Source organism: Mustela nivalis, assembly GCF_964662115.1.
Source record: "Mustela nivalis genome assembly, chromosome: 9".
Classification (NCBI taxonomy): domain Eukaryota; kingdom Metazoa; phylum Chordata; class Mammalia; order Carnivora; family Mustelidae; genus Mustela; species Mustela nivalis.
The window spans coordinates 65,969,023-65,989,632 of NC_139028.1; the positions used below are offsets into that span (position 1 = coordinate 65,969,023).

Genomic DNA, 20,610 nt, shown 5'->3' on the forward strand with positions numbered 1-20,610 from the left:
AACATGTTCTCCAGCAGCAAAATTAGTCATTGTCTCTTCTCCTTTTACCCCCTCACATCCTCAGTATCATCTTTTTGTCCTTTATGAGATGAAATTCAAAGAACAAGAGATAACTGGTATCTGCTTTATGGTCACCTTATCTCTTGATCACTCTTCCATTCCAAAACTCCTCTTTACATACACCGATATATAGAGATATACACAATATAAACATATAAACAGTCACATATTTCTAAACATACATGGATGCCCCAAATAGTCTTCTTTAAATAAACCATGAGGACATTGTTTTCTTTTATTGATTGCTCATCTCTATTGCTTTTCTAGATCATATAGACATATATATGACTATATACATATATGTACAACAGATTATATTTTAAAAGACAGAATTCTTATATTTTAAAAGACAGAATTCACACTGTCCAACTGCTAAACTTCTCTCATAAACTTAGCTTATCTAAACAGTTTATGGTTTAATGATAAATAATAGACCTTAGAGTTAGTAAATCTGGTTTTGCATTTTGAATCTGTATCTATTTTACCTTTAATATACTGTTTTATCTTGCTAGGCCACTTTCCTTTCTTTAAAAACACCTATCTCCATTTTTCTTGGGGTGATATAAAATTATATATAAGATGGCTGGTAAGTGTTGACATATACAGAGGATCTTAATTTATCTCCTTTTCTCTTAACCTACTCTCCTTCTTCCAGTCAGTGAGAGGATATTACTCTCCTTAGTTTCCCTAGTGGCTAGGGAAATGATTTCCCTCTGGCTCATCATTCCCACAAAACTTCCAGGCTCAATATGTATTTCTCTCATCTAGTCTTTATCCATATCTTAGTCCATGTGTTGTGTGGATATGGTCAGCCATAAGTATTTTTATTTCTCAGTATGTAGGTTTTCTGTCTTGTATCTGAGTAGATGCAAGGAATTTGCTAGCACCAGGCATTGTCAGTTGCTTTATAAACTGACAAAGTTTTTATCATGTACCAATCACTGTTTATCTCTAGAGAAAATACAAAGATGAATACATATGTTTTATATTCCCAGAGAGCCAGCATTCTAAATGGAGAAAGAAATGTGATCAAGCAATAGAATTTTAGTACTATTAAAAAAAATATGTAGAGTACTATTGAAGGACAGTCAATAGTTTGAGTGATTTGGTGTTGCAGAGAGATTCTTGAGTAGTTATCACAGAGGGGATTCACTCCTTTTTTTAATGTTTAATAGTGGCTTATAAGGTGAATGATTGAAAGCATTCAATGTTAAATTCAATTTACCTCTCATTAATGTTTGCAAATACTTTATTAGAAATTCTTAAATATTTCAGATCAACCAACTTAAGGACAGAAGATGTGCTTATAAGTCTTCTGAGGTGATGTGAAGACTGAAGGGAGCCTAGGAGTCAGAAACAAAAATCTCAACAGCCTTCTGTTTTCCTGTCTGGCTAGTCTTCTCTGGTGTCCCCATGTGGTGATAGCCCTTCATTAATATTTTGCGTTGGCTTTTCACAGTATTCATTCCACTGAGTTGAGGGAGTTTTGAACGCAGAAACTGCATTTTATGCACTTTTGTTTCCCTATTTGAGTAGAAACTGACATTAAAATAATCATTTAGAGCGACGCCTGGGTGGTTCAGTTGGTTAAGCATCTGCCTTCGGCTCAAGTCATGATCCTAGGGTCCTGGGATAGAGCCCCACATCGAGCTCCCTGCTCAGCAAGAAGCCTCTACCTGCTCCTGCTGCTTGCTCTCTCTCTCTCTCTGACAAATAAATAAATAAAATCTTTAAATAAATGTAAAAAATTTTTAAAAATCATTTAGAGTCTAAATGACTGATATAACTCAGCATGTTTGTAATCTGTATCTCATTTGACATTAGTTTTCCTGATTCTTAGTATTTTTTTCAACTATGTATAATATAATAATATTAAATATTATAGCAGAAAAAGCAATTAGTCTTCCCCCCTCCCCTTTGGAGTAACAAGTGGTCTTTTCTATCACTACCTTCAGTAGAATGGAGGAGGGAAAGAAAATAACCAACAGCCCCTTATATTTGTTTATAAAGCAACTGACAATGCCTGGTGCTAGCAAATTCCTTGCATCTACTCAGATACAAGACAGAAAACCTACATACGGAGAAATAAAAATACTTATGGCTGACCATATCCACACAACACATGGACTGAGTATATCATTCCTTGCTAGTTCTTCATTAATGATTAAATGCCCTACATACAAACTTTAAAATAGTGGTGATGACATCAGCACTCAGTGAACAAGTCCTAAATAGAATTGCAACGGTCCTCTTAAACACACATTCCAGATTCTGCCTCCTTTATAACACCGTCTCTCTTTTCTTTTTTTTTAATTTATTTTTTATTTTTATTTTTTATAAACATATATTTTTTTAAATTTTTTTTTAATTTTTTATTTTTTTATAAACATATATATATATATATATTTTAAAGATTTTATTTATTTGACAGACAGAGATCACAAGTAGGCAGAGAGGCAGGCAGAGAGAGAGAAAGGGAAGCAGGCTCCCTGTGGAGCAGAGAGCCCGATGCGGGGCTCGATCCCAGGACGCTGAGATCATGACCTGAGCCGAAGGCAGCAGCTTAACCCACTGAGCCACCCAGGCGCCCCTAAACATATATTTTTATCCCCAGGGGTACAGGTCTGTGAATCACCAGGTTTACACAATTCACAGCACTCACCAAAGCACATACCCTCCCCAATGTCCATAATCCCACCCCCTTCTCCCAACCCCCCTCGCCCCAGCAACCCTCAGTTTGTTTTGTGAGATTAAGAGTCACTTATGGTTTGTCTCCCTCCCAATTCCATCTTGTTTCATTGATTCTTCTTCTACCCACTTAAGCCCCCATGTTGCATCACAACTTCCTCATATCAGGGAGATCATATGATATATTTTTTAAATTTTTCTATTTATTTATTTTCAGAAAAACAGTATTCATTATTTTTTCACCACACCCAGTGCTCCATGCAATCCATGCCCTCTATAATGCCCACCACCTAGTACCCCAACCTCCCACCCCCCCGCCACTTCAAACCCCTCAGATTGTTTTTCAGAGTCCATAGTCTCTCATGATTCACCTCCCCTTCCAATTTACCCCAACCCCCTTCTCCTCTCTAACATCCCTTGTCCTCCATGATATTTGTTATGATTCTAGGTTCCTGGCATTGAGCCCCACATGGGGCTCCCTGCTCAGTGGGAAGCCTACTTCTCCCTCTCTCACTTCCCTTGTTTGTGTTCTCTCTCTCACTGTGTCTTTCTCTGTCAAATAAATATATAAAATCTTTTTTAAAAAAAGAAAAGATATAGAAAGACACAGTGAGAGAGGGAACACAAACAAGGGAAGTGGGAGAGGGAGAAGTAGGCTTCCTACTGAGCAGGGAGCCCCATGTGGGGCTCAATACCAGGAACCTAGAATCATGACCTGAGCTGAAGGCAGACGCTTAACTGACTGAGCCACCCAGGAAACCCCCATCTCTCTTTTCTATGCAGCTGCCATTCTATGTACTTTCTTACTCAGTGAACTACTTGATATTCCAATTTGTGATGTCACCTCAGACTTCCATGTCCTTGAGTGATTCCCTTTTAGTTATTAGTCCCAACTTCCATCCTACCCAGGTTTTTTAGAAAGTCATTCATCATTTTTTTTCTTTTTTTGTGAAAGTCATTCATCACTTTTTGCAGAGTGTTTCCCATAAATTTCATATGGGTGTTTAATCTACACTTACCTACTTTACCTAGATTAGGATGCCTGAATCATGTATTCCAGAATACTGTTTGGAATTTTTCACAGAATTCATTAGAGCAATCTACTCAGTGAGTTGGTCCAAAGCCATAGGCTAATTTTAAATATCCATGGAAAGGAGTAGAAACAAGTATCCCAAGATGTAAGATGAAGAAAAGGACATCTAGTACTAGTTATTTCAGTAGACCTGGAAAAGTACACAGAGAAACAGAATTAGAACACAAAATAAATTCAAGTCCCATACACATGTGGAGTGGGGAAGGGAAAAATTATAGAGACCATTCCACTATAGGAAAAGGAACAAAGAAACCCTGATACCAAAAGGAGACTTATAATAGAGTCTGCTAGGAGGGTGTGATTGATGGTAGAAGTACAAGGATACTTCTGGATACAATATCTCGTACCAGCTTCCAACAAGGACATTATGGAGTATGCTATCACACAGGCCCAGTGGGTCTTTTGTGCTTGTCCATTTTTCCTTAAGCAGTTTATACAGCTTGGAGACTTAAGTCAAAGATCCATCAGTTTGCAAAGACATAATCATTAATTGTGGTTGTTGTTGTTTTGTTAGTGTGTGTGCATGTATATGACATAAGCCTATATACATTTCCTACCTCAAGCCTCAGTACTAGTCTGGGCAGTAGGGTTGGGATGAGCCTAAACAGATTGATGCTTATAGTTGGGAGAGGGTAAAAGAAGAAAAATGGAACCTGGTTCTGACAAGAAAAATTTCAAGATACTGTGGAATTATGTGATAGGTACATAACTGGACTAGAGGCTTTCAATATAGAAAAACAACGGGAAAGAGTTTATAAAAGAGAGTTTGAAAAAAGGATCAATATGACAAACACTATCCTTGTTGTCTCTCTTTTCAGGGTGTGTTCTCAATCTACCATGGTAATTTTCAATAACACTACATCATCTTTCCCAGACTTCCTACTCACTGCATTTCCTGGGCTGGAACTTGCTCACGTCTGGATCTCCATCCCTGTCTACTGTCTCTACATCATTGCCCTCTTGGGAAATAGCATGATTCTGTTGGTCATCATCATTGAGAAGAGTCTCCACAAGCCTATGTACTATTTCCTCTCCATGCTGTCAACCGTTGATCTCTGTCTGACCATCTCAACTCTTCCCACTGTGCTTGGGGTTCTCTGGTTTCATACTCGGGAGATTAGCTTGAAAGCTTGCCTCATTCAAATGTTCTTTGTGCACAGCTTCTCCATCCTGGAGTCCTCAGTGCTGGTAGCCATGGCCTTTGACCGCTTTATGGCTATCTGTAACCCACTGAAGTATGCCATTGTCTTCACAGACATGATAATCTTGCTGATTGGACTGGTCATCTGCCTGCGGAAAGTTGTTTTCACCTTTCCCATGGTTCTAGCCTTGAAGAACGTATCTTTCCATGCAGGCAAAGAGCTTTCCCACCCATTCTGCTACCACCCAGCTATGATCAAGTACACATATTCCAACCCCTGGATCAGCAATTTTTGGGGCATGTTTCTGCAGCTCTATCTGACTGGCACTGACTTACTATTCATTCTTTTTTCCTACATTCTGATTCTTCGAACCGTCTTGAGCATTGTGGCCCCTAAGAAGCAACAAAAAGCTCTCAGCACTTGTGTCTGTCACATCTGTGCTGTCACTGTTTTCTATGTGCCAATGATCAGCCTGTCCTTTACACACCGCCTTCTCAGCTCCACCCCAAGAGTGGTCTGTAGCATTCTTGCCAATGTTTACTTGCTCTTACCACCTGTACTGAACCCTATCATTTATAGCTTGAAGACCAAGACGATCCGCCAGGCTATCCTCCAGCTGCTCCAGTTTAAGGGCTCATGGGGCCCTAGAGTGAGGGGTCTTAGAGGACGGTGAGATTGAAGGGGAGATAAATTATATTTAAGCAGGAAAGGGATTTGGGTCTGTGCCATCCTCAGGCATTTTGGTTACTAAGGTAGTTTCGATTAAATCATTGGAGCAGAAAGAGGAGAATACATTTCCCCTAAACTTATTGAAGAGTTAAAAACAAAAACAAAAACAAAAATAAAAACAAAAGCTAAACTAACAAAAACACTACAGTTCAAAACCAAATTAATTGTGTGTGCCCCTCAAACATTTAAAACAATTACATGGAACTCCTGTGCACCTTAAAAACATGGTAAGATCATTTTATTCTAGTTGAATAATTTAATTATCTTCTTTTTTTTTTTTTTTTTTTAGGCAACTCTTTTTTTTTTTTTAATTTATTTTTTATTTTCAGCATAACAGTATTCATTATTTTTCACCACACACAGTGCTCCATGCAATTCGTGCCCTTTATAATACCCACCACCTAGTACCCCAACCACCCACCCCCCACCCCTTCAAAACCCTCAGATTGTTTTTCAGAGTCCATAGTCTCTCATGGTTCACCTCCCCTTCCAATTTCCCCCAACTCCCTTCTCCTCTCTAACTCCCCATGTCCTCCATGCTATTTGTTATGCTCCACAAATAAGTGATAAAATGGTAATTCTTAGACCAAAAATAAACGGCTACAGTTTTATAGTCATTTATAGTTTTTTAATAGTCATTTTATAGGTGTATGTCTACATTCAGAAGACAAAAAAATTTTGTTTATTTATTTATTTATTTATTTATTTATTTCTGGTTAAATTTCCAGGGGACATCCCAGATTTTTTTTTTTTCTTAAGCTGGTAAATGAAAGAGTTATGTGTGTGCAAAGACAGGCACATTGCAATTTGTAATTTAAAACTCTAGGAAATTCTTGCACACTAGTTTCAGTTCCTGAAGTCACCTCCAGGGAGCCCATCTCCTGGCAGATGCATCCCCTGAACCTCTATCCTTTCTTGAACTCTTTTTCTCCTTAGCAAACATCAAACTGTCACAGAACGAATTGCTACTTGTTATATGTCCAGTGAGTCCAATAGCTAAAAAGTCACATATTGCCTTTCGTTATTTTTCCTATTGCCTAGTTAGTCTAATTGTATGCCTAGTTCTGATTCTGATTCTACAGTCCCTCGTTTGTGTCACCTTTGCCTCAGGACAGCACTTTTTTTTTTTTTTTTTTTTTTCTATTTGCCGTTGTTTCTTGGGTAGTTAATTTTTTACCTAGCTATTGGGCTTCTCAACCTTTTGGTGTACTTGTCATTGTAGAATTGCACAGTGACTTTGGTGTTTCTTTGTAGGAAATCTTTGGATTACCTTTCTTAACAGTATTTTCTTTGTCAAGAAGTAACCTCAGTATAGAGTTGATGGGATGTTGGGGAATTTTCCCGCTTTCTTTCACATGGAGTTATGAAACTTTGTTCCACTCAGGATAATTCCTATCTGAGCACAGAAGACCAAGCCCATATTCTGATCTAAGCCACTTGTCTCCTCTTCGCGTATCAACTTCTTACTCCTGGCAGACAGGGAATACCACTTCCAAACTCTGCTGTTTTTGCTCTGCCTTCTGTTCAGCTCAAGCACTGACAATTTTGTGACTTGACTTTGCTCAAACCAAGAAATACCAGTCTCTGACCCTGGAATCAACCTGTGGCAGGGTAGACATGCAGGACCACCCCCTACTCTAACCATCCAGACTTTTCCTCGGAAGTTCTTACCAACACCAATAGCTCTTCAATTGCTTCTTTGAAGACCTTTCTAAAAGATAATAACTCCATTTATAATTCATGAATTTAAAAGCATCTGGAAAAACTTTCTTTTTTATTCCTAAATTTGGGGCCAAAACTTATTGGCAGCGAAAGGTAACATAAACTGATTTGAATGTATTTATGGTCATTATTTATTACACATTGGGTGAACATCTGCACATTTCACTTCAGAAATATAACTGTGCTTGAATATAGGGTAATGCCTCCAGGGATAAAGGGCCTTTTTAGAGTATAGAAAATTATAAATTCCAAGAGTTTTAGCTGCACTGTTGTAGAAATGTGTAAGCATTCTTCCAGTTTTATGATGGTCAATATTTAAGGCAGTCTACTGCATGTATGTTCATCTTTTATTATTCCAAAAGCACTTTTCACATCTGACTCAAAAGGCAACTCACCTGCTCCATACCAAAAACACTTTTATCAGTGTTCTTCGTCCCCATAACAATTGTTAATAGGACATGAATTTGTCAAGGAATGTATTTAATATATTTAGAGGTTGTTCTGATTATAAATGTCATGTCTGATTATAATGTCTAATTATAAATATAAAATTCTACACACCTATATATAATATATAATTAAAATTTTGTGATGATAAGAAAAATCACTCATAATATTGTGAGAGATTTTATGATATATAACTGAATCTTTTTTTAATAACCAGCATATGTGCACAGACATACTTTTAAAAAAAGATTTATTTATTTATTTGAGAGACAGCATATACAGGGGGCAGGGGCAGAGGGAGGAGAAGATGGAATCCTCAAGCAGACTCCCATTGAGCATGGAGTCCAACTCAGGGCTTAATCCCAGGACCCTGAGATCATGAACTGAGCTGAAATCAATAGTTGACTGCTCAAGTGAGCCACCAAGGCATCCCTGCATACACATACATTTTAAGCTAGGATAGAAGTATATACTCAAATGTATATCTTATGTGCTTGATATTATTTATCATTTTCTGTTAATAATATATCAAATTTTATATTAGACTTTACTTCCATTAGGAAGCACTCTCCTTTAATTCTTCACTAAAATAGACAAGTTACCAGTCTTTTACTTGCTTTATTATATGTGTACTTAAGCTTACCATATGTTACTCAGTGAATTTAATTATTTACTTGGTCTCCCCACCACCGGATGGTAAACCCCTTAATAGCACGTCTAAAGTTAAGTTTCATTTCATCCTTAATATCTAATATAACACTTAGCAAATGCCACTTAGTTGTTGATGCTATGGTGCATAGGTGAATAATATTTAATATTATTTGTATATCATGGTTTATGTTATTTATTACTTAATATTTCAGTAGTTTACATTTTTATCATAGAAAATAGTCCTTGATATACATTATGAATAAATATTTGATCACACCTCTGATTCTGTTCTTAGATTCCTGGAATGTGAATTATTAAATTTAGAAAGAAGCAAAATAATAATTGATCTGGTGTACTGTGTAAGATTGTAGGCTCTGGAAATGTACTGTCTAGGTTTAGATTCAAGCTTTTAACACTTTATAGTTCTGTGTTTTTGGAAAAATTGTTTCACTTCTCAGAGCTTTAGCTTCTTAATACATGAAACAGGAGGAAGTAACAAAATCTAACTTCCCATGTTCTTGCAAAAGTTAACTGAGTTTATACAAATAAGTATGTCTGGTACCTAGTGAATGTCAGATTATACAGTATGTTAATTAACTGGAATTTAAATAAAAACTTGAAAAAATTATCTTTGTACTTAATTCTTAATTTATCTTAGTTTATTTTTGTGTGTAATAAAAGATCACACACAAATATGGTATCTAAAGTAGGTTGTAATTTTTTCTGCCACTATTATTTGAATCTATTTTTGATAAGGTTTTGATATTACTTAATTATATACTATTTTCGTATCATTTAGAGTATATTGCAGTGTGTTTATTCTTCTTTGTTCTTCCTATTGATTTGTTGAGCAAACTACACACTATTTTATTTTTTAACATTTTATTTATTTATTTGACAAAGAGGGTGATTACAAGTAGGCAGAGAGGTAGGCAGGCAGAGAGAGAGGGGAAGCAGTCTCCCTGCTGAGCAGAGAGCCCAATCTCAGTCCTAGGACCCTGAGGTCATGACTTGAGCCCAAGTCAGAGGCTTAACCCACTGAGCCAAGCAGGCACCCCTACAATTTTAGAGCTGGTTAATAAATTTTGCTCTCTTAGGAAACTTTTTTACAGTTGCCATTTTTTTTTTTTTTATATTCCCAGTTGACACTTAAAAATCTCTTCTTAGAAATATTTTGGTACATTCTAAATGAAATGTCACTGGAACCATGGTTGGAAATGCATTAAACCTCTCTTATAATTGAGGAAAACAGATTGTAGCCTATTCACTCTTATCCAGAAAAACATTTTTTTAAAGATTTTATTTATTTATTTGATGGAGAGAGACAAAGCAAGAGAGGGAATACAAGGAAGAAGAGTGGGAGAGGGAGAAATAGGCCTTCCACCAAGTCGGAAACCCAACATGGGGTTTGATCCCAGGACCCTGGGATCATGACCTGAGTGGAAGGCAGATGCTTAACGACTGAGCTACCCAGGTGCCCACCACTTATGACTTGAGCAGTTTCTGTCTTGTAAAGATCCAAATTTCTGTGTTGAGAGCAAATACTAAGGAATGGAGGATAAATATTCTTCTTGATTCTCTTATGACCACCTATTTGCATTTTCTCATCGCTAAACAGGATATGAACCATTTCTCAGGTGAGCATCTTTGATTTAAAATTTATAGTTGCTCCTGACTGATTTTTGCAACAGTTTGTTTGTTTGTTGTGTTTTGTTTTTTATCATTCTAGATGTTCTGTGTGCTTGTAATTTATTATCATATTCTGAGTTGTCAAAGGTTTTTGTTTGTTTGTTTTTTGTTTTTTGTTTTTTTTGGTATGTGTGCCTGTGTGTTCTTTTTATCTAAACAAGTTGGGAGATGTGTCAGACTATTATCCAGATGTCATTTATACACAGTGTACAACTCTGGAGATATGCCAACAAATGTGATGTATGCAGTTTCTTTAAGGAAACAAAATATAAGTAAGAAAGAAAAACAGATGAACTAATAACATAACTGGAAACAACCTGGGAGGAAGCTCAGAACTTTGTCTTGACTAAGCTATGGGCATCTGGACAGGGTCAGCTATTGAACAGTAAGAACTCAGGTAAACTCACCTGGGGACATAAAATATATATGAATATTTATTCATCAGAGAACATCTTCTTCAAAATGGTTCTTTGGAACAAATAATACTAATTAATTTTTTAGTTCAACTGAGGCAATAAAATATTGAAATTGATTACCAATAGTTTTTTCCCCAATTCCGAGTACAAACTTTTAAAGGGTTTTGGTTGACTTATTCTAAGTTTTATGTTTTAAATATTTGTCTTCTATGAAGTACTCACCAATAAAAGACAAACAGGAAACAAATAAATTTTACAGAGTATACTGAGATAGTCAATCTACTTTAGTTGACTATTTAAAAAAAAATGAAACCATATATGTATAAATATAATTTTATATTGTTTAATATATGGTCATTTTCTGCTAGTTTAAAATTATTTCTAGCTTCTTTAGTGTTATTGCATATATCATAGTTCAAAATACCAAGTTCTTAAACAAGCATGAGAGCCATTTTTTTAAAGTAGTAAAGAATATCAGTGTTTTAAAAATGACTGAACTACCAGCTTGTCTGTCTCCTACCAAGAGCAGAATGATCTCTCTGTTCTCCTTTTAGTAACTATAATTTCTTGGAAACCTATTGAAATATGGAGAAAAAATCTGGTCTGTCTTAAAGAATGTTTATGAGAGATCTTATTGTCATATTTCTCTTTTTTTTAAGATTTTATTTATTTACTTGACAAAGATAGACACAGTGAAAGTTGGAATGCAAGAAGGGGGAATGGGAGAGGGAGAAGCAGGCTCCCTGCTGAACAAGGATCCCGGTATGGAGCTCTATCCCAGGACCCTGGGATCATGACCTGAGCAGAAGGCAACTGCTTAACGACTGAGCCATCCAGGCGCCACTCACTGTCTTATTTCAAGGCTATTGAAGCTCTAACATAAAAGAGAATCACTGGTTGTCCCTATTTGATTACTAAAAAAGAGCAAAGAGAGGAAATTTTTAACCAATTTGCACTTGACAATACACTTCTTTCCTTAAATGGGAAATCAAGAATTTGCATTAAATAGACTGAAGACCCCTCAACAAATATATTTCTGAAGGCTGCCTGAAAGAAAATTTGTAAATGGATTGGGCTAACATCCTTTAACTTCCACTTCATCTAGTATACATTTTCTGTAAGAGAGCACAAGCTCTACTCCCTTGTGTATTTATCTTGGTGCTGTAATAAATAGTGTAACTAAAATCCCAAATCAGTATATTGATTCATGATTTCAATAATATTGTAAAACTTTTCTCTGTCAAATAAATAAGTAAAAATCCTTAAAATATAGTATTGCAAAATTTATTCCATATTTACCTGTTAATGCCCATGTGAGTCCCAGGCTTATAGATCCCAGTGCCCAGCCTATATGTTGTAGTGATTATATGAATGATCAAGGAAGGTAAGAATAAATATCCATAATACTTTGCTTAGAAATATTTTATTCTCCTATCTTGGCTGACCTTTTCTTACCTTTTCCCATACCTTCATTTTAGACCTAGTTTTCCCCAAACCTTCTCACGGATTTGTCGTGTCTTCACACAGTATACAATGGGGTTCATCAGAGGTGGTACTAGCAAGAAAATGTCAGCAATGAGGATCATGGCCACTGGGGACTTGTGCTTGCCAAAACGGTGCATGGAGGCCAAAGCAATGATGGGCACATAGAAGATAAGCACAGCACAGATGTGAGAGACACAGGTGTTGAGGGCCTTGAGCCTCTCCTTATGAGATCCAATGCCCATCACAGTCTTCAGGATGAATATGTAGGACACGGCAATGAACGCACTGTCTGTCATCATACAGAGGGCAACAAAGAAGCCATAGAAAAAGTTGACCGTGTTGTCAGAGCAGGCCAGCTTCATGACATCCTGGTGCAGACAGTAAGAGTGAGAAAGTAGGTTTTTCCTACAATATGTCAGTTTCTTGAGAGTGAAAGGAAATGGGAGCACTAAGAGCACACTTTTAACGAGAAACATCAGGCCCATTTTGGCATTGGTGAGGATGGAGCTGTATCTCAGAGGGTTGCGTATGGCCAAAAAACGGTCAAAAGACATGACCAAGAGCACTGAGGACTCCTTATCTGTGAATCCATGGATAAAGAATTCTTGAGCAAAGCAGGCATTTGGGGAAATTCCTGTAGCGTTGAAAACAAAGATCCTCAGCATAGTAGGGAGAGATGAGAGGGAGAGGCCCAGGTCAGAGACAGCTAGCATGGAGAGGAAGTAGTACATGGGGGCATGGAGTGAAGGCTCTGTCCTGATAACAAAGAGGATGGTGCAATTGCCAAGGATGGCCACTAGGTACATGAGGCAAATGGGGACAGAGATCCAAATGTGAACATGCTCTAGTCCTGGGATTCCAATCAGGAAGAATGTGGTGATCTCAATTTTAGAGGAATTGAGAGTGTGCATGATGAATCAGTTGGAAAGTATTTATTCCCAGACCTGAAATGATACTATCAACATAAGTCTATTATTCTCATTTCCCTCCTTTCAGCACTTTTGTCTGAGACACAAAGAAATGCAATTTTGAAACTCATATCAAGAAATGTAAGAATGAAGTCTTTCTTCTGAACAAGCTATTGATAATAGAGTCAGATAATGTTAATTGGTAAGGAGAAGCAGGAATATAGGAACTATCTTGACCAATCACGTTTCTCCATAAAGTCCTCAAAACAAACAAACAAAAATACCCACATAAGGAGCAGTGACCTGCAAACAAATTCTCCCTTTTCTATTAGGATTTGCACCTCCCCAACCCAAGTCAATGAAAAATTTTATATTCTTAGGCCGAACCATAGGATAACACTTTTAGCTTGGCCCAGAATGAGCCTAGAATTAAAAAAAAAAAAAAAAAAAAAAGCTGGAAACAGCTGGAAGTAGATTTTAAGAGAACAGATATTAAGTGGTTTCTCCAATTTCTATAGTCCTTTCTTCCAAATATTTTTCAGGCCAGGGACTTGAGCTTCTAAAGCTGACATTAATCACAAGCTCTCCCCCAGAGGAGGTACAAAGAAAGGACAGAAAATAGGTTGTGTGTGCTTGATTGTTACCCTTCTCTTATAGTATAGTGAAAAATCCCATTTTCTTGCATGGAAGCAGAATGTTTGCTTTTTCTTTCTTTCTTTGAAGATTTTATTTATTTTATTTATTTGATGGGGAGAGACACAGTGAGAGGGAAAACACAAGCAGAAGGACTGGGAGAGGGCTGAGTAGGGAGACCCATGCGGGGCTCCATCTCAGGATCCTGGGATCATGACTTGAGCCAAAGGCAGAAACTTAGAAACTGAGCTACCCAGGTGCCCCTAGAATGTTCTTTAAAATGAGTAATCCAGGGGCACCTGAGTGGCTCAGTGGATTAAGCCTCTGCCTTCTGCTCAGGTCATGATCTGGCTTTCTGCTCAGCAGAGAGCCTGCTTCCTCCCTCTCTCTCTGCCTGCCTCTCTGCCTACTTGTGATCTCTGTTTGTCAAATAAATAAATAAAATCTTAAAAAAAAGGACATGAGTAATCCATATCAGTGCTCTTCATCCATGTACACGGGAGTAGAGAGAGATTCTTAGACTTTATAGGCCAACATATACTCTCATAAACACAAAGTGACTCAGCCAACTGGACTATAAGCCAACCATGGTGGGTGGCAAGGTGAGAGACACAGAATGTTGGTGATGAGGGAGACTGGTTCTCTCTGGATCCTTTTTTTTTTTTTTTTTTCTGACACCATAAGGTAAATAGATATTTTCCAACTGTAGCTTGTTTGTTCTAATAGACAACTGAGCCCACTATATATGTACCTTTGAGAGTTTTCTCTTTCTTTAAGGAATTAGGTAAATCTGGGACAATGGGATTCCAAGGCACATAGAGCATATGGTTTCTACCCCTTTGCCTAGAGAAGGGAGGGTTTTATTGAGAAGCCTGGGCTTTGTCAGAGCATTCTCATCTATTAGGAATCAGAAACACAAGCTTTTCATTTAGTTCATCTTCCTCTCTTCTCCCAGGAGGTCAGGGGATGGGACTAAAAGTTTCAACCCTCCTATCACCTGGTTGATTCTCCAGACAACAGCCCCCAGTCTTAGGTGAGGTGCAGAAGTTACATTAACATGAGAAAAAAACAACTTTATCCCTCTCATCACACAGCAAATTCCAAGGAAAATCAGTGCCAAAAACCTGCATGAAGACCATATATTTATTATAAATCACAATATTACAGTGACCAATTCCTTTCACTCATAAAGCACTTATGCCCCTAACTATTTTTTTCTGTTAAATATCCTGCTTTTGCCTTTACTGTTTTACAGTTGGTTCTTCTTGCTGGATTTTTGCTATCAACAATCTCTGTTGGCCTTTTATTTCTCATCTGATGCAATTTTGTCAGAAATGAAATCGAAATGACTTACGTTGATTAACATAGCTCTGGGGTAATTCTACGGGGCACTAGAACTGGGATGCAATAAAATTCAAGGCTTCAACCTTACTTGCCATTTATATTACTTATTCCCAACACTAATATTTATATGTCTTCCATCAGAATGCAATTTCTTTGTGATGTATTCAGTTTTTAAACTTCTTAACATGAGATAGGAAGCATGGAATAAATGAAAAAGCTTGATTCAAATGACATTGATTCAAACTCTAAGCAGAAAGAGTTGTTGGTACACACAAAAAGACAAGATGTGTCTTTCAGGACACTGGAGAAATCATTTTAGGCCCCCACCTATTTTAGAGATCTACACCCCAACTGCCCAAGCACACTTCTTGTCAGAATTACAAAGAAATGCAAAAACCTCAGTAGTTAAGGACTTTAAGGGAACAAAGGGAATAATATAAAAACCAACAGGCTCTCTGAGGCCAGGAAATAGACTGACCATACCAGAGAGGATCTGCCAGTGATAAAACTCAGTAGTGCTATTTCAAAACAGAGCAAGGCCTGACTTCCTCACCCAAGATAAGAAGCACAATCACTTTATACCTGCTCTTATAGGATGCCCCTAGGCCCTTCCTGTCTTCTGACCTTTAACCTCCACTTCATTATTTTTTTTAAACGGTATTTTATTTTTTCAGTGTTCAAGATTCATTGTTTATGCATCACACCCAGTGCTCCATGAAATCCATGCCCTCCTTAATACCAGGCTCACCCAGCTCCCCACCTGTCTCCCCTCCCAAACACACAGTTTGCTTCTCAGAGTCCACAGTCTCTCAGGGTTCCCCCATTGCCCTTATCCTCTCCTTCTCCCAACTTCCTCCACTTCATTATAATGTGAAAGTCTCTGCCCTAAAAGAAGCACAAGCTTCATTGACTCAAGACAAGGTGCATGCATGGGTATGTTTTCTAAGTACTCCTGCACCACCTTATGCCCTAACTTCCCCAAACTTTCTCTAACTTAGCCAGGTTCCCCAAAACTTCAGCTTAGCAGAAATGACTTTTACAAGATGTCCTAAAATAAGACAATTAACCAAAAAGCATCTGTCAGTATCATGGGCAAGGGACAATTAAGACATAAGCCCCCAGATGTCAGCCATAAAAAGACCATGAGCACATGGACAGTAACCTAATAGGTAGACAGATAGATACGTGACCAAAGCTCTGATTGGCACCACTCAGCACACCCTGACTACTTAAAACAGTTCTGCAAAAGAGCTCATAAAAAGCCCTACACTTAGAAACGCCTAGGACAACGCTCTCAGGTCCCCTCCCTCTTTGGGAATTTTGTACTATTGTTCAGTAAACTTTGCTTTGCTGCCCACCACACTTTGTCTCATTTACCTCTTCATGCTTCGAAGTGGTTTACCTCTCCATGCTTGTCAAAAGGAGCCCAGTACATTTGTTTGTCAAGTACAGTGCCTCATGTAGAGATGTTACTAAAATATTTCCTCAGTAAATTAACTGTCTTGAGAGAAAGTCCTAAATGTTATTACTAATAAGAACTAACATTCAGAAATATTTCCTCTTAGACAAATGGTATCTTAAACTCTTTATGTACATTATTTAATTTTCAGAGCAACCCTATAAGGCAAGTACTGTTATTATCTGTTTTATGAATTAGGAAGCAAAGAAACAGCTAGTAAGTGGTAAGACTGGAATTCAAACCTAAGTATGTCTTATTTTCCTGCCAGATGCCAAGCACTACTTTCTACTTTCTACTTTCAACTTTCTACTGCTACTTATATTAATTACTTCCTTTCCAATCTCCTGTGACTCATCTTATTTAACTTGTTTGTCCTCTGGTCCCTGTTCCAAAGTTCTTCCATTAACTGAAACCATAGTGTCATCTCAGCTGCTGTTTCTGCCAAGACTAAAGCCCTTTCGTGATTCTAGTCTAATAGCTGAGACCCTGTTACCCATGGCCTGACTCAACCTGGGATATCTGCCTTCCCGTTCTTTGCTTAGGCAGGTAATTTTTTTTTTTTTAATTTAAATTCAAGTTAGTTAAGATAATAGTGTTGTATTGGTTTACAAGCGTAGAATTTAGTGATTCATCACTTACATATAACACCCATTATATGTGCTCATAAGTGCCCTTCTCAATACCCATCGCCCATCTAGCCCATCCCTCACCCGCTTCCTCTCCAGCAACCATCAGTATGTTTGTTCTCTATAGTGAAGAGTCTCTTAGGTTTGCCTCCCTCTCTGTTTTTATCTAGCCAGATAAATTTTATTCTTTAAACAGATTGGTTTTCCTATTTCCCAGTCCCTCTCTCACTTTGTCCAGCCTTTTGTCTAACTGCGTGAACAACTGGATGCTATCTAAGATGAACCATGGATGGGTGAAGTGAACAGTGCCATTGGATGGCTAAAAGAAAATTCAGTGCATTTTTGATTTTCATAGCTTCTTCTCCAAATTTAAGTTGAACTCTCCTCTTGTGTGGCAAACATTGCTCTGAGAAAAGCTTCCTCCATTCCCTTCTCCCCTTTGGAATCTTTCTTTCTTTATTTATTTATTTTCCACTTCATAGTGCTCCTTATATCAGCTTCCATGCGGTACCTCTCGTTCACAGTTCCTTTATGTGCAGTACCCAATTTTTTGAGTACTCACCTTTCAGACACATTTCAGGATACAAAGCCATTCAGGATACAAATGACAATTATGTTAGGTCCCCTTTGCACTTACCATTTCACCACATAGTGAAACAGAAATGACTTTAGGTTACAGGCTTCTCATCTCAGTGTACCACAACTATTGACTAAGACTTTTATCTATAAATCCCAGAACTCTTTGAGCTGTCCTCTGACTTTTGCACTCTTGGGACAACAATTCCTCCAGCTCTGCTACCCTCAGTAAACAAATGATTTCCCTGAGAAATTTCCTAGAAAATCCTGGAAGAGAGCTTGGTCCAGGACCATAGTTTTAATTCACTGGTTCCCACAAGACCACGAAAAGGTCAGGCTTGGATGTCTCACAGATTTCGGATACCTGCATATATCAAGGAGAGACTGCCCCAGAAATGAGGGAAAGTACTTGAGGCTCCAAGAAATCATTTAATTCCAAATTAATTGATATATTATTTTTGGTTCACCATTTCTTTGTTTCTTCTTATCATCAGTGAAAGTGTTTTTTCCTGTTTTTATTATTGAAAAATAATTTACATATAGAAAGACACAGATTTCTGATTTTTACCTACATATGGTACCAAGTAACTGTTAGGGTACGGAGTCGACCACCCCTCAGTTAGACAGAGAACACTCTCGATAATGCAAGTCACACAGCGAGGTTTATTTCCAGCTAGCTGGGGTCCAAGTATCTGCCCGGCGCAGCGGGTTTCAACAAGGACCTCGAGCACTCAAAGCCAAGGATTTATATAGCATTTTCAAGGCACTTCTTCATGGCTACATACATATCTTATGTCCCACTTTGACAGTTTAACTTTGTTTAAACTTTTGCCACTCCAGCATCACCCTGGAGCCATCCTGGCAGTTAAGTGAGATTTAGGTTTAGAAGAAATTTAACTTTATTTACATTTCCTTCTGCCTCAGCCTCCTTCAGTTTTATGGTGGGAGGTCGACCTTAGGCCTTGAGAAACTGAACCCTTTGTCTCTGGAAATTGGGCCATTAAGGACATAGCCCTTTTTGTTGTAAATCACCAGGACATTTGCAAACCAAGGGAGACTCCTGTCTTGCAGGATTGTGATCTCTGCAAGTTAACTGGTCCCCCTGGTGCCATCACCTAATGGCCCTGGTGGTATATGATTAAGTTGTTTCTTAGGTTTTAGCTACTTTCTCTTATCTCAAGTTACATGCACCCTGTGGGCTGGTTAGGGACAGTCAGTTAAAATGGCTTCCCAGCCTTCAGGATGGTCATTCTTATGCTAACCCACTCTTACAGTGCAAGGTGCCAGCTTTTGCTTTGCCAAGATGGCTGTATTTATGTCAGGGCTAGACTCAAGGTGGGTACAGCCTTGTTTTCCTTGGCCTCCACACCTGGAGCTGGTTTCCAGGACTTGTTTTTAAGTCCCATGGGGGAAGGGGAGCAGGGACAGTTTAAGGGTTAAAGAATAAAGTTATTGTATAACCTCAATGGAAGCCTCTGGCTAAAATAAAAATATAAAATAGGTCCTTACATAACAATGAAGGATGCGCTAAAATCTCCAAATCTGATTATGAATTTCTCTTTTTAGTTGTTACTTTTTCTTTGTGTATTTTGAAGCTTTCCTATTAGATGTATAAACTTCAAGTTGTTATGACTTTATGAATTCACCCTTTTTATGATTGCAAAATGTCCCCTTTTTTTCTTGATGCTATGTCTTGCTTTAAATTCCATATGCTCTGATAATTTGGCCTTTCACCATATATATTGGTATGGGTGATACATCTTTTCTATCTTCTTCCTCTTAACTTATCTGTGAGTTCATAGCCAACTTTTATAAATGGCGTGTTTTTTAATCCAGTTCGACTAGTTCTAGTTTTCTAATTGGGGTCTTTAGCCCATTATATTTCATGTAATTATTAATACATTCAATTTTATGTTTATCATTGTTTTATTTGTTGCCTCATTGTCCCATCTATTTTCTCTTCTCTGTTATATAGCTTTACTTACTTTTTAAGAAATCTTTAAATCAAATCAATTCAGGTATGTTTCAGTATTCTATTTTATTTCCTCAGCTGGGTTTTGGCTATACTTTCTGGGTTTTATTTTTTGTAATTGCTCCTTTGATTATGGAATACAACCTTAATTTCCAGTGTCCATCTTAAGTTGCTATTATACTTCCACATAGGTAACGCAAAAAAACTTTTTAAAAAGATTTTTATTCATTTGATAGAGAGAGAGAGAAAAAGGAAGAGAGTGAGCATAGCATAGGAAAGAGAAAGAGGGAGAAGCAGACTCCCCACTGAGCAGGGAGCACAATGCAGGGCTCAATCCCAGGACCCTGGGATCATGACCTGAGCCAAAGCCAGATGCTTAACTGACTGAGCCCCCTACCCCTTTTAAAGATTGTATTAATTTAAGAAACCTTTAACAGTATACTTCCATTTATCTCATTTTAAAATTGTAAGCAATTACTGTCACGTACATATTTCTACCTGTGTTACAAATCTCTCAGTATATTGTAATTCTTTTATTTTAAAAAGTAAATTATCATATCCAGAAATTAAGAAAAGACAAAATATTTTGTTTTCTCACATATTTATTCTTTTGGGCATTCCTCATTATTTTCTATTTATCTGAATTTCCATCTTATGTTATTTTACTTTAGCTTTACTTTACTTAGCTTACATAGAAACTTTCTTTAGCATTTATTGCATGCAGTTCTCATGGCTATGAATTTTCTAAGGTTTTGTTTGTAACTGTATACAACTGGCTTTCTTTTTGAAAGATAAGTTTGGCAAATATTGAATTCTAGGTTGATAGATTTTTCTTTCACTACTTTCAAAATGCAATGCTATTGTCTTCCATCTCAGCATTCTTTACCATTGTTTCTCTCTTTGTATTATCTTTTTCTTTTCTGCTTTTAACATGTCTCTCTTTTTCTTCAGGATTTGGTTGTGATGTGTC

The 20,610-nt window shown here is 37.5% G+C and overlaps 2 protein-coding genes across 2 annotated transcripts; one reads left to right on the top strand and one right to left on the bottom strand.

Moving 5' to 3' along the window:
- Positions 1 to 4,660: 4,660 nt before the first annotated feature.
- On the top strand, positions 4,661 to 5,656 carry OR51T1 (olfactory receptor family 51 subfamily T member 1; the record flags this gene model as incomplete). The annotated part of the gene is made up of 1 exon (XM_082682341.1): positions 4,661 to 5,656. The coding sequence occupies exon 1, from the start codon at positions 4,679 to 4,681 to the stop codon at positions 5,654 to 5,656; it is 978 nt and encodes a 325-aa protein (XP_082538467.1). The 5' UTR covers positions 4,661 to 4,678.
- Positions 5,657 to 12,106: 6,450 nt separating this feature from the next.
- On the bottom strand, positions 12,107 to 13,033 carry LOC309840214 (olfactory receptor 51A7-like; the record flags this gene model as incomplete). Its single annotated transcript, XM_082682286.1, has 1 exon — positions 12,107 to 13,033. One exon carries the CDS (start codon positions 13,031 to 13,033, stop codon positions 12,107 to 12,109), a length of 927 nt encoding a protein of 308 aa, XP_082538412.1.
- Positions 13,034 to 20,610: the final 7,577 nt, after the last annotated feature.